The sequence below is a fragment of the Hydra vulgaris genome, chromosome 03 (genome assembly GCF_038396675.1).
Source record: "Hydra vulgaris chromosome 03, alternate assembly HydraT2T_AEP".
NCBI lineage: Eukaryota > Metazoa > Cnidaria > Hydrozoa > Anthoathecata > Hydridae > Hydra > Hydra vulgaris.
In genome coordinates this window covers 60,653,555-60,669,939 of record NC_088922.1, presented here as the reverse complement: position 1 = coordinate 60,669,939, position 16,385 = coordinate 60,653,555, and the positions used below count along the sequence as shown (strand labels likewise).

General features: G+C 29.6%; 1 protein-coding gene across 3 annotated transcripts in view; it reads right to left on the bottom strand.

The window, feature by feature from the left end:
- The window catches only part of LOC100208672 (polycomb protein eed-A), a 69,669-nt gene that overhangs the window by 15,285 nt on the left and 37,999 nt on the right, over positions 1-16,385 (bottom strand). For 2 of the 3 annotated variants that reach the window (XM_065793883.1, XM_065793885.1), the window contains 2 exons: positions 9,092-9,152; positions 8,853-8,926 (listed from right to left, as the gene is read on the bottom strand). In XM_065793883.1, the coding sequence (XP_065649955.1) occupies positions 8,853-8,926; positions 9,092-9,152 (135 nt within the window). Of the gene's footprint in view, positions 1-8,812; positions 8,927-9,091; positions 9,153-16,385 lie in introns of all 3 variants that reach the window. The other variant, XM_065793884.1, reaches the window with a different exon arrangement.

Here is a 16,385-nt window from a genome sequence, read left to right as displayed (position 1 = left end):
TTTTAAAGTAATTATTTTAAATTGCTAATTCGTAGGTATTAACTATTTAAATATAATACTGAAAAATTTAAGAATTATGATATGCAACAACTACAAATACTGGGCGTTTTGTGTTAAACTGTTATAACATTTTTTTTTTTGTTAAATGATTAAAAGAGATTTATCTGAATTCACGTCATAAGAAGTAACATATTGTATTTGCACACATAAAAAGAAATTCTGATCCTACCAACATAAATTTACCAGATAATTTGATTAATTGATTAATTAAATTAAATAATTGATTAATTAAAATTGATTTACATTACTATCAAAAATCAATTTTTTAAAATAAAATTCAAATTTCAATAAAAAACAAAGAACAACTTTGCAAGCTTCTTTTTTAAATCTTTTAGCAAAACAATTTTGCCCAAGACAGTTACAAAAAAATTTTCACAAAGAATTGCCATACGACGACTACTCATGTCAAAGCATTCAAAGATCTTTACCAAAAAGACATTGTATCAACTGTAGCCTATATTTTGTAACTATCAAATCAGTGAAACAATACAAAACAGTTAGCTCAAGTATTAAATTATTGATTGATATCCAAAAGATTTAGTTGTTCAATGTTTATCTTAACTCATGAGTATCTTTATAAATTCAGACAAAGAAATTTTGTTCTTAAAAATACCACAAAAGAGAAGGGGTTCTCTAAAAATACCTAAAAAAGCATCACGTATTTGAACAGCCCATTATGTGAAAATTGTACAACAAATTTGTTTAATCAAGTAAAGATTGTTTAGACCACGCTATCTATCGTATAATTATTTTAATTATTTTATTGTATAATCAACTTTCATCCAATCAGTCTTCTTACAATTATTAGAGAAGTTTGAATCCTTAATTAATAAACTTCTAAAATCTTATCTTGAGCCTAACATCTTGGATCTCTGATAATCAATTGGATCTCTTGATTCTCTTCTTCTAATGCTGATTTGTTATAACAGTAATGTTATATGACCATTATAACAGTTACAAATGGGGTACCATCCTTCCAATCAAGGTTCCATCCTTTAACTAAGTAGTATCTTATCACTGTAACTTTCATCTTCAAATTTTCATTTATCTAGTCTTTGGTAAGAACATTAAAATTCTCTCCTGTTTTCCTAACACATAATTTTTGACATTTCTTCATTTGACAGTTTTTGAAATCATCAATCTTTTTTTCTCAGCTTTCTTGCTCTTTAGCTCTCTTCTATGGTTTGTGTTAACTAGGGAGGGAGAGGGAGGAACACCCAACTTAACTGGTAGATGCTTGCAGCCTATTTGGGAGTGGATTTGCTTAAAAAATTTATCTGAAAAACAGTTATTTACAACTAATTTCAGTAATAAAAACTGCATTGAAGATTGAACTTTTAAACAAATGGCTACCTATAATAGCTTCCAAACCATAAATAGTGATAGCTGCCCGCAAGAATACTTTTAGTTTCCTTTTCTTTCACAGATAGCTTGTTACTATGAACAAGTCAACTTAATTGGTGAAAATATAATAAACTATTTTCATCATTCCTAATTTATTAACAATGTAGAAACTTTGATTTGGCATATATAAAAATTAATATATCTTATTATAACTTTTTTTTTCTGTCAAGTTTTATAACTTTTTTTTCTGTCAAAAAATTTACTCTAATAAGATCAGGGATGCTAAGATCCAAATAGGACTCCAGATTTATGTCACAAAAAGATTTTTCCTTCCAGGTTTTGGTATCTAAGAGCTCTAAAATCATAAAGAGGTAAAGGAACAATCAATTTTTGAATCTGGAGTTCTTAGGTATAATGGCAGCAAGGACTTCTAGACTATGGGTTTAAAAACAATAAGTACCAAGTCATTAACCCTTTAACTAACGAGAGCGGCCGAAAATAAAAATTTTTTATACCATTAAAATTTCCAGTCAAATCTTCTGTAAAATTATTATAATTTTTCAGATATTCCGTAAAATGTTATGCCTACGAAAGCTGCAATGTTGTAAACCCAAGTTCTTATTTATAACTTTAATATTTTAATAACTATTATTAATAACTGGAATATTTATACAAAAACTATTTTAAAATAGACAGTTCAGTTTACGTAGTTAAAAATATACTGTATTTAAATCTTTTTTTAGCAAAATAACATGACTGTTTTAATTTTATGTAAAAAAAGGTTGCAGTCGCAAATATAATAAGGAAAAACATTTAGTATTTTTTATTAAAATAATATTAAAGTTATATAGTTATTTGGACTTAATTAGTTCAACTAAATAATCACAACTAAATAATAACAACTAAATTAAATTATTTTATTTCTTAAATTTTTTACAGTTTAAAAATAGAAAACAATTTTTAAAGTAAAGAGTTTTACATAATATGAGAACACTGCTTCAAGATGTTTGTTATTAGTATAAAAAGCTAGTTGTTTCCTAGTTCATCTCCATACTCTATTTCAGTATGCCATAATTTAAAACATGGTGATACACAAAGACCTGGTTTCCCTGGACATAAAGGGCAAATGGTCTTGACATCCCTTCGAACACCTTTCTTAGAACATACAAGGCATCTTGCTTGTGGCTTTTTCCAAGTTACAGTAGGAACTAATGTGTCAGGAAAATGTCTCTCTTTAAGTCTTGATGGAGCACCCCCGTTTTCTCTTTTTTTTTATAAAATCAAATGAATTGTTACCATCAAATACCAAAGATGCAGCAACATCACGTTGAAACGTTAAGAGTTTAGTGTTTAGTTTTTCTTGTATAAGACGTAACTATTTAACAACGCAATATGCAGCAAACAAAATGTTAATTTTTTATACCATTTCATTTTTTTTTGGCAATTGAATAAGTTTTTAACATTTGATCGTGTTTGCCAACTGAACCTATATTATAGTTGTACTCTACGATGCATCTTGGTTTTGTGTTTACTGAGAGAGGAGGTCTTCCTCTACATCTTTTTACTGGAGATACAGTTTCATTATGTTGACAACTAAGCATATAAACATCTTTTTTATCTTTGTACTTTAAACATAGAAGTGGGCCAAAGCAAAATACATCAGTTGCATTCAGAACATTTGCAGTCAGAACATTTGCATTTTTTACAACTAGTGGAACGAGATTTGATCAAATTGTTCCACATGCTGTTGTTCCATAGTGATGCAGAAAGTGGAAAAGTCTACATGAAGAATACCAATTACCAATCCAAATAGTATAACCTTTATTCAAGTGGCAACATCATGTATACAACAATTTTTTCAGTATTATTAAAGTTTGAACATTCTTCTGGTAGTTGAATATAGATAGCATCAGTTGGACTGGATACATGTATCACCACAGAATTTATACCGGTATTCCGGTATAAATTCTGTAGTGATACATGTATCCAGAGTATTCACATAGGCAAAATAGTTTTATTCCAAATCTGACTCTTTTAAGAGGAAGATACTGTTTGAAGAGTAGTCTACCTTTCCATAGTAACAATGACTTATCTACTGCAACACATTGATTTGGAGTATTAACACTTTGAAATTTTTCAAATTCCTCTATAACTGGTTGTAACTTGTATAATCTCGATTTGGATCATTAGGGTTTGGTAAATTTTGGTTATCATTATCAAAAACTTCAGTAGTATATTAAAACGATTACAAGACATAACTGTATTAAACATTGGTGTTTAAAATATTTTATCAGTTGACCAATACAAATGCATAGCAAGTTTATAAACTAAACCCATAATTAAGATCAAACCTAGAAACTTTTTTATTTCAGAGAGAGAAGTTAGCTTCCAAAAACAAACATAGGAATGTCTTAGTATATTTGTGCAGGTTTCAATATATTGCTGAGCACAAAGGTTAGTTTTAACAACCTAATAATGTAATAGTTCATCAGTAACAAATATTTGTTAACATTTTATTGGTCTAGAGTCAGAAATCTCAACATTAAATCCAGGTTGACTTAGGAACTTATGCAGTGTTGGTAATTCACCATTTGCAGGCTTTTATGTACTGTTTATAAAGTTGGGTTAAGTCCATAGGTTACTGACTTATTTTTTATTTACTATATGATAGTCTAAAGGACTTTCAACATCTATTTCTTTGATATTCTCGTTGCCTACATCTACAATAGCACAATCTGTCAATACTCATTTCAATGTCTTCAACATTAGTACAATCTTTATTAAAACTGCTAATATTTAATTTAATCTAATCATGAGAATCATCACTTATATCTTCTTCACTGTCATCGTCATCATTGTCACAACCCAAACTACTAATGTAATTTATCACCTCTTGCAAAGAGTAAACTTTTTCATTGAACGTCATTTTTAAAAACATAATAAAATAAAGCTGATTCAGTTCCGCAATGTTAATCCATATTATTCCAGCTAAGTGGTATAAAAATAATTTCGGTAGCCGGAAATATCCAGCAGACATTTCTTTAAAAAACATCAGTAAACATTGTAATAGAAATACCAATTAGAGGAACAGGCAATAACAAATAATAAAACCAACATTATAAAAAAAGTCTATATAATGGTGCCGGGATATTCTGGCGTGGTATTATTTTTATTTTTAAGCGCCAGAAATAGTCGGCACAATTTCTTTAAGGGTAGTTAAAGGGTTAAACCTCATGAAATTTTTTCTTGTTGAAAATAATAAATAAAGTCAGATAAAGTCACCCAAGATTTTTAGAACTCCTAGACACCAGGGACCAAAAAAATAGAGATATAAAACTACAGCCCTGGATAAGATCCTTAATTTTTAAAGGAGGGAAAATAGTTACCATAAGTTCTTAACTTTTTTAAGATTTGATTTGCAGAAACCTAGTGTGTGTCTCTCTCTCTCTCTCTCTCTCTCTCTCTCTCTCTCTCTCTCTCTCTCTCTCTCTCTCTCTATCTCTCTCTCTCTCTCTCTCTCTCTCTCTCTCTCTCTCTATATATATATATATATATATATATATATATATATATTTATATTTATAGTCTTTTTCAGTTGTCTAAGTCTTTGAAAAATAGTTTTTGATTTCAATATTTGTAACATACAAGTTTGTAATATTAGTCTGAAGAAAGTATACAATACATATATCTAACATTTTTACATATATCTAACATTTTTACATTTCTCTTGTTTTTTTGTTCTGTTTTGGTTTTTAGCTGAAAAAAAGTCTTTTCACCCGTTCATAAAAATATTTAGAAGCTTTAGACATTAGTTTTACAGCTCTTTCTACCTTTTCTGGGAATTGATCAGTAAGAGAGAGTTACCAGTTAGCTTGTAGTAACTCATTTGAAGAAACAAAAACTCAAAAAATTTAACTGACTTAGCTTTGATTTTAAGTTTGAAATTTGAATAAATTTTCCTGGATTCTTTGGATTTGGATACAGGATTTGATTAAGAGCACAACCAATAACAACTTTATCATCTTGTAGTATAGCATAAAGGAAGTTTTCTTCACTGCATCAGTAAAATTTACCCTAAAGATTTAACAATACATTCTTTTGAACTCTGTTATCCTGTTTGTTGATAAACCGTATCATTTTATAAAGAAACCTTTTTTGAAGAATACTTTTTAGGTTCATTGTTTTTTCCATTTATTTCAGATATAACATGGAGAACTGGTAGCTCAGACTGGTGAAGCAAACAACTTATCTTAATTTTACAAACAAACCATCATCCACACCAGTGCCAGAACATGCATTGCCTGGAACTATTGCTTATATAACGCTTATAGAACAACAGCTGAAAAGAACAAGTTGTGACCAGAAAAATGATTATTTTCACAAAAAAAAGTGAGATGATGTTTTGGAGGTTTGACACAAGGCAGGTTTGACACAGTTTGACACCCCATTACTCTTGTATTTCATTGTCTTGTATTTTCAAAAATTCAATAGTTCATTTCATAAACTAATGATTTTTTGTCTTTTTGTCCATCTACACCAATTACCTTTAATTGTAAAACTTCTTGACGGTGCATCGTATCAATTGATTTTTAAATTTCAATTCACCTCCCGAAGCCATGAAGGCCAATACAGTTGAGGAGGCTACTTTAGTTGCAACCCTCTCTCAACTCTATAACTCAAAAACGCGAACCTTGTTGAACAAGGTTGCTGCGCAGAGGAACAAGTTGAGCGCAGTACTACCAGGGATGTGGTGGGGATTGAACTCGAAACTTTTTGCTTAACGAGACGAGTGCTCTCCACTACCTTACTACCGCATTAATTAACGCAGTTGTAGTAGCATCACTAACTTCATACCATATTGCAGCCTTAGCTATATCAGTTAAGTCTAGTACTATTTTTCATTAACTATTTGCTCTTCAAACTCGTCACTTTCACCTGTATCTAAAGTTAAGGATTTAAAACAAAAAATTTCTTCAGAACCAACTTCTGATGTTGTTTGAAGTTTTCTAATTTTCTTTAAAGTAGCCTCTTTTTTCTCTCTAATAAACAATTTTACAATCTTTGTTGCCACTGCTTGGTCCACACTGCCTAAAATCCAACTTCTGTTTGGTCCTACCTTGGATTGTTTGTCCTTTAAATATTCTCTTACCATAACAGGGACCTAAAACAAGTAAGGCGTTATAAAATTGAAAGTGTTTTAAGTTGGAGTGACAAGTCAATAGTTAAAGTTAAGTTAAAGTGACAAGTCAATAAAATATAAAGTCTCGGTCAAATGATTAGAGATAAGCAATTGATGCTTTTTTCTTTTACTTTATCTACCATTTTTGTGAAGTGTATTTGTAAATGCATAATAATACTGGCAAAAAAAAATGTATGTATTACTTTTTACTTTTCTCAGAGACAAACTATGTTTCATTGTGCACTCACTTTTCTCAACATCCAGCTTGCCTAAATGTTTATTGTTTTACTATCAAATCAAAATCATTTAAAAAAAATTTTTGTTGCAAAGGCTTCTGCAAACCTTAGAAGGTAATGGTGGCGGGGAGGGTCGGGGAGGTTTGGATAGGGTACTGGATTTCTAACTAGACATTTAAAATTCTTATCACTTAAAATTTAAAAAGTTATTTAAAATTATTTTATATTTTATTTTATATACCTTTACAATCATTAATAATTGGAATATCACACTGACAAGCAGACATATCAAACAACATCTCCAGTTTTCTAAACAACTTATACTAGGTATATGGACACTGCTTAAAATGTTCTGGAAATTTTATTTTTCAATGGGTTATCTTTTATCAAAGGTTAAAAAAACTGACTTTTGTCATGTCGATTTTCAAGTCAAAAGTTAATTTTCTGCCAGTAAAATAAATCTTTCTCAAACTTGTAACCACATCGAATGAGGTGTTTGTAAGTTGGCGAACTGCTCACATGTAAATTATAGGGTTTTCTACTAAATCTTTTCTACTAAATATTCTTTCTAAAAAAGCCTTTGTGCGTCTTCTTAACTTTTTTGAGCTCATGTTGATATCACAATATGAGTTTATTATTCAATTAAAAAATAAAGTGAGAACCTTTCATTTAGTTTATCGAAGTAAAATATATTTTGGAAATTTAAACGTGTTGTAAATAAATGTTGTAATTCCACATAGAAACATATAAATAACTCATAATGTATTATTGAGTTATTAGACTAATTATCAATTAGTTACCAGTCCAAATTAAAGCATGATATAAGCAAATTATAACTTTATTTATCCAATTAAAAACATGATACAACCATCAATGTTATTTAATACATAACAGCTGCATAATTAGGTTAAAAAAAAAATAAAGCTAGTGCGTAAATGCAATACATAAAAAACAAAATAAATTTTATTTAGGTGTTTACATATTATGTATTTACTTAATAACAATTAGTTTGTGTGACAGTTTGATGAATAATTTTTTTATCAACCATAAAAAGCTGTTGTTTACTGTAAATTTTTAAATATCATAACTTTTAAACGATCTAAAAGTGTTTTATTTCCGGACCTTAAGTAACTTCACTGTGAAAATAGCAAGTTTTTATTTTGTATTTCCCAAAAAGTTTGAAGGTTTTTGAAAATTTTCATTTGCGGCAATGCATAAACTGCACACTGAGCCAAGTGATATTCCATACATGACAGTGGCTTAACATATATATAACTACACTTAAAAAAAAGGTTAAAGTTTTTACCTTAGGATAGGATATGTGATATATGACCCTTAATAAGTTATAATTTTCTCATTTTAAGGTAGAAAACTATATTAAAAACAATGATTTGTCACAACCCTTTACCTTGTAGGTATAATTTTCTACCTTAAAAAGTAGAAAACTACACCTTACTAAGTAGAAATTTCTACCTTTTTTTTTAGTGTGTAAGTAATACAAATACAATTTTTTTAATACATATATTTCATTTAAAAATACTTAAATATATAATATATATTTAAAAAAATTGTTTCTGTAATCACTGTGGTAATTTGACATTAATAAATCAATAATTTAGCATTGATGAATCACTGCTGTGATTATCAATGTCTAAGTGCTGTAATCATCACTGCCATTGATGCATTCATCACTGTGACGATTATTTAAAATATAATAAAAATATAGTTACTAAATTACAATACATTTAAAAGTAACTTTTTAGTTCAGGTCAATTAATTTTTAGTTTTAGGAACATTTATGCTAATTTTCAATTTAACAAAAATTAAATTTAAAATTAAAAATTCAATTTAACTAACTAAAATTAGCAAACTAAACAAACCTAAAAAGATACTAAAAAAAAAAAGTTATTTAATACTAACCTACATCATAAAAATAATTAATAAATACTTAGCCAACAAATAATAGTTGAACTAAAAAATAAATAACTGTAACCCCAAATAACTTGTTGAATATTATGAACAAAAGAGTGTACTTGGCATGGGCAGGATGCTCTCCTTCTAAATCATAGAGATAAACTTTACCAATTTGGTTTCCAAGGGCTAAAATCTGAAAAATAAAAAAATCTAAAATATATTTATATTATATAAAAACTATGTATATTCACTCATAAAATTGATAATTTAAAAGTTATAAGTTGCATAAAAAATTCAAAGTTTAAATATTTATTAAACTTTTTTAGTTTGAATACTTATTGTGAAACCTATGTCATACCGTTTGATTCAGATCTACTGCAAATCTTATGAACCAGATGTCGCACAAATCAATATCAAACCTAAATTTAGCAAAAACAACAACAATAAGAAAAAATGAAACAAAGTAAAAAATTTGAGAAATACTGTTTGATGTGTAGCACTAGAAAAACGTCAGCATAAAACCTTAAAAGAAAAAGTGTTTAAAACTTAAATTGATATGTTGAAATTATATATGTATATAATATGCCAGAGCTGGGGGAAAAGTCTTGGAAGTTTTAATAAGATCTTTTGGACAAAAAAAATTGTCTATAAGGTCTGATATAATGACATCATGATGCCATCTGATGTAAAGACATCATAATGACATTTGATGTGAAGATCTTATTGAAACATCTGTTAGATGTTTCAATCAAATCTTTAAGGAAAAATTAAAAAATTCTTTTAACCCTCTGGTGAGAAGGACAATTAAAGAATTATTCAGGGGTTTATAACATTTCCAGTATTATTTGCCACATATTTGTTGGCATTTTCTATTAAAGCGTGGACACGAAATAAATGTGAAAGTAGAAAAACAACTAAAAAAAAGTACTCAATTTTTATTTCAAACCAAGTAATAATTTTAATACAATAATATAAGAAGATCAAACATCAGAAAAAAAAAATTAATTATTCCTGTGGGAATCTAATAAAATTTTGAGCTTTTGCTTTAGTGGTACCAATAAGCTCGCGCACAGAATAAGAATCAAAACTACTTGATGCTTTTTTAAATGATATTTTAATATCTTTAATGCTTCTGCAAAGCTGTTTTGTTTTTTTCATTTTCCTTTTAATAATAGCCCAGTACTTTTCAATAACTCTCAATTCTGGGCAGTTTGGAGGATTTTCTGTTTTAGGCACAAATTTCACATTATTCTTTTTATACCATTTCATAGCTAGTTTACAATAATGAGTTGAAGCTAAATCAGGCCAGAACACAGGTCTGTTATTGTGTGATTTAATGAGAGGTAAAAGGTGTTTTTGAAGACATTCTTAAACATATATTTGACCAGAAAGTGTGGACTGAGAAATATAAGGTGCTGATTTTTTGCAACAACTGCAAATAGCTTGCCAAATCAAAGCTTTTTTAACGAACTTGTCATGTTTCGTGTATTTAAATTTCTTATCTACTTTTCCTCTATATTTGGGAATATGATAAACAGCACCAGGAAGTTGTTGATGATCGTACTTGATATAAGTTTCATTGCCTTCAATAATACAGAAATTTTTAGAAATAAAATTGTCATTCAACTTTCTGCCATGGGTTCTCGCACAATTTTGTTGAGTTTCAGAACGGTTGGGCACCTTTTGTGCTTTGAAAGAATGAAAACCATGTTTGTTTCTAACTTTTGCAACAAAACTATGAGAAAATCCATATATTTTTGCGGGTTCCCTTAGTAAAAGGCTTGGGTTATTCTAAAAACTCTTAACCAGTTTTCTAACTAGTTTTATATCTTTAAAACCTTCTTTTCTTCCACCACCAGATTTGCGATTGATCGATTTTGTTTGAGAAAAACGTTGAATAACACGACTAACAGTGTATGGATGTATTTGCAACGATTTTGCAATCGAATTGTAGCTACTTTAAGGATTTCGTAAATATTTGTGCATAATTTTTTCTCTTACGTCTTCTTCTTTTGTCATTTTTAAAACTAATTTCAAGTTAAATCTAAAAACCAACACATTTTTTTGAAACCATAACACATTGTAAACAAAATACAAAACAATTGAAAAGATTTTAATACAACCACAGAAAAAAAATGATGTGCTTATTCTTTCACATTTATTTCGTGTACACACTTTATTTACTATACAATTTATTATTTTAATATAAATAATTCTTGTAGTCACCACAAAGTGATTGACACATCAATGACAACTAATCAAGTAATACCAAAAAAAATATATATACATATATAATTCTTGTAGTCACCACAAAGTGATTGACGCATCAATGACAACTAATCAAGTAATACCATATATATATATATATATATATATATATATATATATATATATATATATATATATATATATATATATATATATATATATATATATATATATATATATATATATATATAAGAAGACAGTGTTTAATATAAAAGCAGAGCAAATATGTATAAATCTCTCTCTCTATATGTATGTATGTATGTATGTATGTATATATGTATATATATATATATATATATATATATATATATATATATATATATATATATATATACATATATATATATACATATATATATTTGTATATGTATGTATGTATATATGTATGTATGTATGTATGTATGTATGTATGTATGTATGTATGTATGTATGCATGTATGTATGTATGTATGTATGTATGTATGTATGTATGTATGTATGTATGTATGTATGTATATATATATATATATATATATATATATATATATATATACATATATACATTTGATTCACGAATCAATTGCTGTTTCAATTCGAGATTTGATTTGAAAAAAAATAATTTGAGTTTTCAAATCATTTCATTATTTTTTATTGTTTGTTTTCACAAATACGGCGTTTTAAAGTTGTTAAAATATTAACACATATCGGAAAATTCAGCAGTAAAGAAATTTTGGAACATAATTTAATAAAATTAATTGCCAATTGGGGATGTAAACAGAGCTGAGCGCAAATTAGTAATGCTTAAACTGTTTAGTTAAACATCTACAATTTTACTTCTGTACTTTTTGACTACACTTTCACTTAAAGTAATTTTAATTTGAATATTTTTGAGAGCTACATACTCGACATAAAAACCGTCAATTGTTTCATTTCAAGCTAAAAAATGACTCTAAAAAATTGGTAGTTAAAGAATTCTTTAAAAAAAGGAACAATCTGGCAATGCAAACAAAAAAATTGCAATAAAAAGTATTCTGTTAAGAAAATGGAACTATTAAAAATGTGACCATAAAAAGCTACATAAAGAAATCTAAAAATCATGCACCTGCAACGACAAAAATAAATTCTGATTACATAATCGAAAAAATCATCAGGCTCTTTATAAAACTCACATTTTATTGGACCTTGAATATATACAATTTTCAGAAAAATAAGTAGACAGCCTTTGGCTAGGCTGCTGTGGGCATAAACTCCAATTTTGTGTGAAATCAGCTATCCACAACAAACCAATTTTTGTGACATTAATTAGTAAAGTTCATAAAATAGTTGGACTTTTTCAATCATTATCGGTTGGACAGGCAGCTTTCAAAAAGATTTCAATAGTCAAAGCCTCCAATGGATATGAGAAACATGGTTTAACAGCATTTTAAACTTATTGGGATAGATTAAATAAGATCATGGTTCTATAAAACTTGCTCTAGCTGAGTGCACACAGAAAAAAAACTGTATGAAAGTGCCACCTTGTCTAACTGAAACACCAGTGCAATTAAAAACTGTCACTCCTATTTTAAATTTCAGTATCTGAAGCTGCTACTATTCTAAATGCAGAAAAAAGCATGAGCATTTATCATGTTTATCAAGTTTATCTTATCCGTGCATTACAACTTTGAAAAATTGCCTTTGTTCAATGGATAAAATAGGGATAGGGGAAATAGAGGAATGTAAATTTGTAAATGATCTTATTACGCATTTGAAAATGAGGTTTGAATTAAGTGATGACATTTTTCTTCCCGCTACCCTTTTAGACCCTCAATTTAAATCAGTAATGTTTATCTTGGCAGAGATACAAATGCTGAATCTTACTTAATGGTATCTGAAAAAATGCATGATTTAAGTATTTCTATGATTTCCAATGAAATTCAGCTCAAATCATTCAGGAACAAATTTCTTATCTGAACAAATTTTATTTAGTAAAAATGTTTGAACATGTTTCTAAAAATTGTACCCTACCAGGTAAAAGAACTTTAGATCAGCAACTAAAATTTGAATTTACTATGTACACCAAAGAGAAAACATTGGAACGTTCAGGTAGTCCTATTATTTACTGGATGTACAAACATAACATTTTCCCTTTATTATCATAAGTTGCACTTGATCTAATTGCTGTACAAGCTAAAATTTGTTCATCAGAAAAAGTAAACTCTGTGGGAGGAGTAATCGACAGTAAATGCAAAAGCCTTTCCGAGCAAAACACAGAACAGTTAATTTAGGCTAAAAGTAAAAAAAAGGGCATATTCAAATAACCTTCTACATTGCAGACATAAAATATATTTTTACTAAGACAACCTTACAAAAGACATTGAAGGTTGCCGGCAGTTATATCTTGGAACAATTATGTTGAAAACATGAGATAATATTTTTTTATTGTGTGAATTAATAATATTGGTGAAGTTAGCAAGACAGCTATAACTGACTATTAAACTATTCCCATATAAAATTTTGCGTAACTTAGGTGTTTTTGGAAAATGCTTTTCAATGCAATTTAAAATCTTTTTGTGATAATGGTTTTTACATTTTGAGAAGGGTTTAACAAATAATGTTTCATGATCTTGATTTTGGTTGTTTTTTTTATTTTTTAGAACATTTTTGCTTTGAACTAGGCTATAAGCAACCACTATTTAGAGTTGGAAGTTACTGGAAGAGCAAAGATGAAGATTGTAGAGCAAGATAACGATTGACAGACAATTTAAAAGATTGCAAATTATATGAACTAGGAAAGCAAGATAAAGAAAGTGAATTCCAAAGAGATGATGTTCAAGGAAAAAACTAGACAAATAAGTGTTTTTAAAGCACTTAGGAACAGTCACAGAAAAAGGATGAGACTTAATTGAATGATGGGTAACACGAGAATGAATTTTAGTAGATGGCACAAGAGAAGCTAGCTCTTTAGAGCAGTACCCATTATAGTATTTGTAGAAAAGAGAAAGAGAAGCAACATTATGACAATGCAATAATGGTTGGAGGTTGGTTGCTAGAGCAGGTCCAACTAAGTTTACAATGCGTTTTTGCACCTTGTCTAAAGGAGAAAAGGCATCAATAGTAGATCCGCCCCATATACAGTAACAGTATTCCATACAAGGCTGGATGTTAGATTTATAGAGATAGAGAATAGAATCCAGAGTGAGAAAGTGTTGAGCTCGATAAAGAGATGCAACCTTAGCAGATGCTAATTTTGCATTAGATTTGATATATGGTTTCCAAGAAAAATTGAAAGTAAGAGTTAATCCGAGAAGATGAAGAGTAGATGACTCATAAATATAGGAAGATCTAGATTATTGCAATAAAGATTGGCTGAAAAAATTGAGTTTTATATGAATTAGATTTCACCAGCCACTGTGAGCACCATGCTGTAGCAGAAGTGAGATCCTGTTCAAGCTCAAATGCCCCCTCCAAGTAATCAGAGAGTGTTGGCTTCTTATCATGACATAAATAAATAGTAATATCATCAGTGAACATGCTACCTTGGATGTGCTAATGTCCGGAAGATTGTTAATGTAAACTAAAAAGAGTATAGGGCCAAGGATAGAACCTTGAGGAACCCCTGAAGTTACAGAATAAGACGAAGAGTGCTGTCCATAGAGGACAACTTTTGAACTAGGATTAGAAAAAGGAAGGATTCAATAATCTAAAGGGTGTTATCAGATACACCGTGAGCAGAAATCTTATGGAGAAGATCAGCATGCTAAACTTTATCAAATGCTTTAGAAATGTCAAGAGCGATAACCTCTCCACCTTTATCTGCCGATTAAACTTATCAGTTATTACTGTTAACAAATCAGTTGTAGAACAAGATCGAAAATTTATACTGCTGATCAGAAAATAAGATATTAGATTCAAGATGAGAGATTAAGTGTTTGTTAATTAAAGATTCAAAAACCTTGCTTATGATAGGAAGAAGAGTAATGGGACGGTAGTTAGACAAATCAGATCGCACTCCATAATTTTTGAAAATAGGGATAACAGATGCCGCTTTCCAGCAGGCTGGAAAGCTAGACTCTGATAAACACTTGTTGAATAGTTATATAATTAAAGACAACAACTCCAGAGAACACTTTTGCAAGACTATAACAGGTATGTTATCCAAACCACAAGCTGTAGAAGAGTATAAGCAAGAAATCACTTTAGATACAGAAGCTGGAGTGATTTGAATGACAAGCAATGGATCAATCTGTGTGACTGCTATTTAAGGTAGAACACAACTAGTGGAATTACGATATTGATGAAAAATTCTTAGCAAACAATTCAGCTTTGTCTTTAGGTGAGGTGACGAAGTCTGAACCATACAAGACAGGTGGAATTACAGATTTGCCCTTATTACTGACACTATTTAGGATTCTCCAGAAGTCACGAGAACCTAGTTTTTGAGATGTGATACGAGATTTCATGACCTGAGAATAGTGGGCTTTGGCGTTTGACAAAACTTTTTTAGAATGGTTTCTAGCAGTAATAAATAGATGTCTGTTTAATGGAGAATTGTTTTGCTGATGGATATGGAAGTAACGGTTTCAATTGGAAACTGCACCAGCACAATGTGAGGATAACCATGGAGAAGAGTGAGGCTTGACCTGGAATCATTGAGAGGGAGTAAAAGATTCCATGACAGTCTGAATCCACGAAGTTATGTAAGAAGTACATTTGTTAACAGGAAGACGAAAGATTTCCACCCAAGGGCCCTCACAAAGAAAATAACAGAAAGAGTTCCAGTCAGCTTTAAGGTAGTTTTAAGAGGTACAATGATAGGGGGATTCAGATGATGAAGAAGAATGAGATAATAGTTTTAGCAAGATCAAACTGTGATCACAAGCAGGGTGAATGTGGAGAAACTGAGCACTGACTAGGATCAGAAATAAGACACAATCGAGTAGAGAAGGTAAATGATTCGAGTTGCTTGGAAAGCGAGTTGGAAAGTTAACTATTTGAGTCAGGGATTGAGAAAGGCAAAAGTTGTGGGCTTTAATGCCTGCAGAGTCACTGACATTAAAGCCAAGCCATATAGTGTGATGAGCATTCAAGTCACTGACAACAACAATATTGGTTGACAGATAAAGAGAGAGGGTTTGGTCAATATGATCAGAAATAACATCAAACAGAGTGCAGTCTTGAGATGTAGGAAAGCGATATAGAACAAAGAGAAAGACAATAGAGTGAAGTGGTGCTAAACGAAAGCACATAAAAGAATAGTCTGTGCATTCAAACCTAGTTTCATGACAAATGATTGAATTCTTACGAATGTAAATGCCCAGGCCAAGAATGTGACTATTGGAGTCTTTACAATCTAAAGGAAGATAACCACCAACACTAAGATTACAAGATGAGACAGCTGAACTTAAATTAGTCTCACAAAGAGC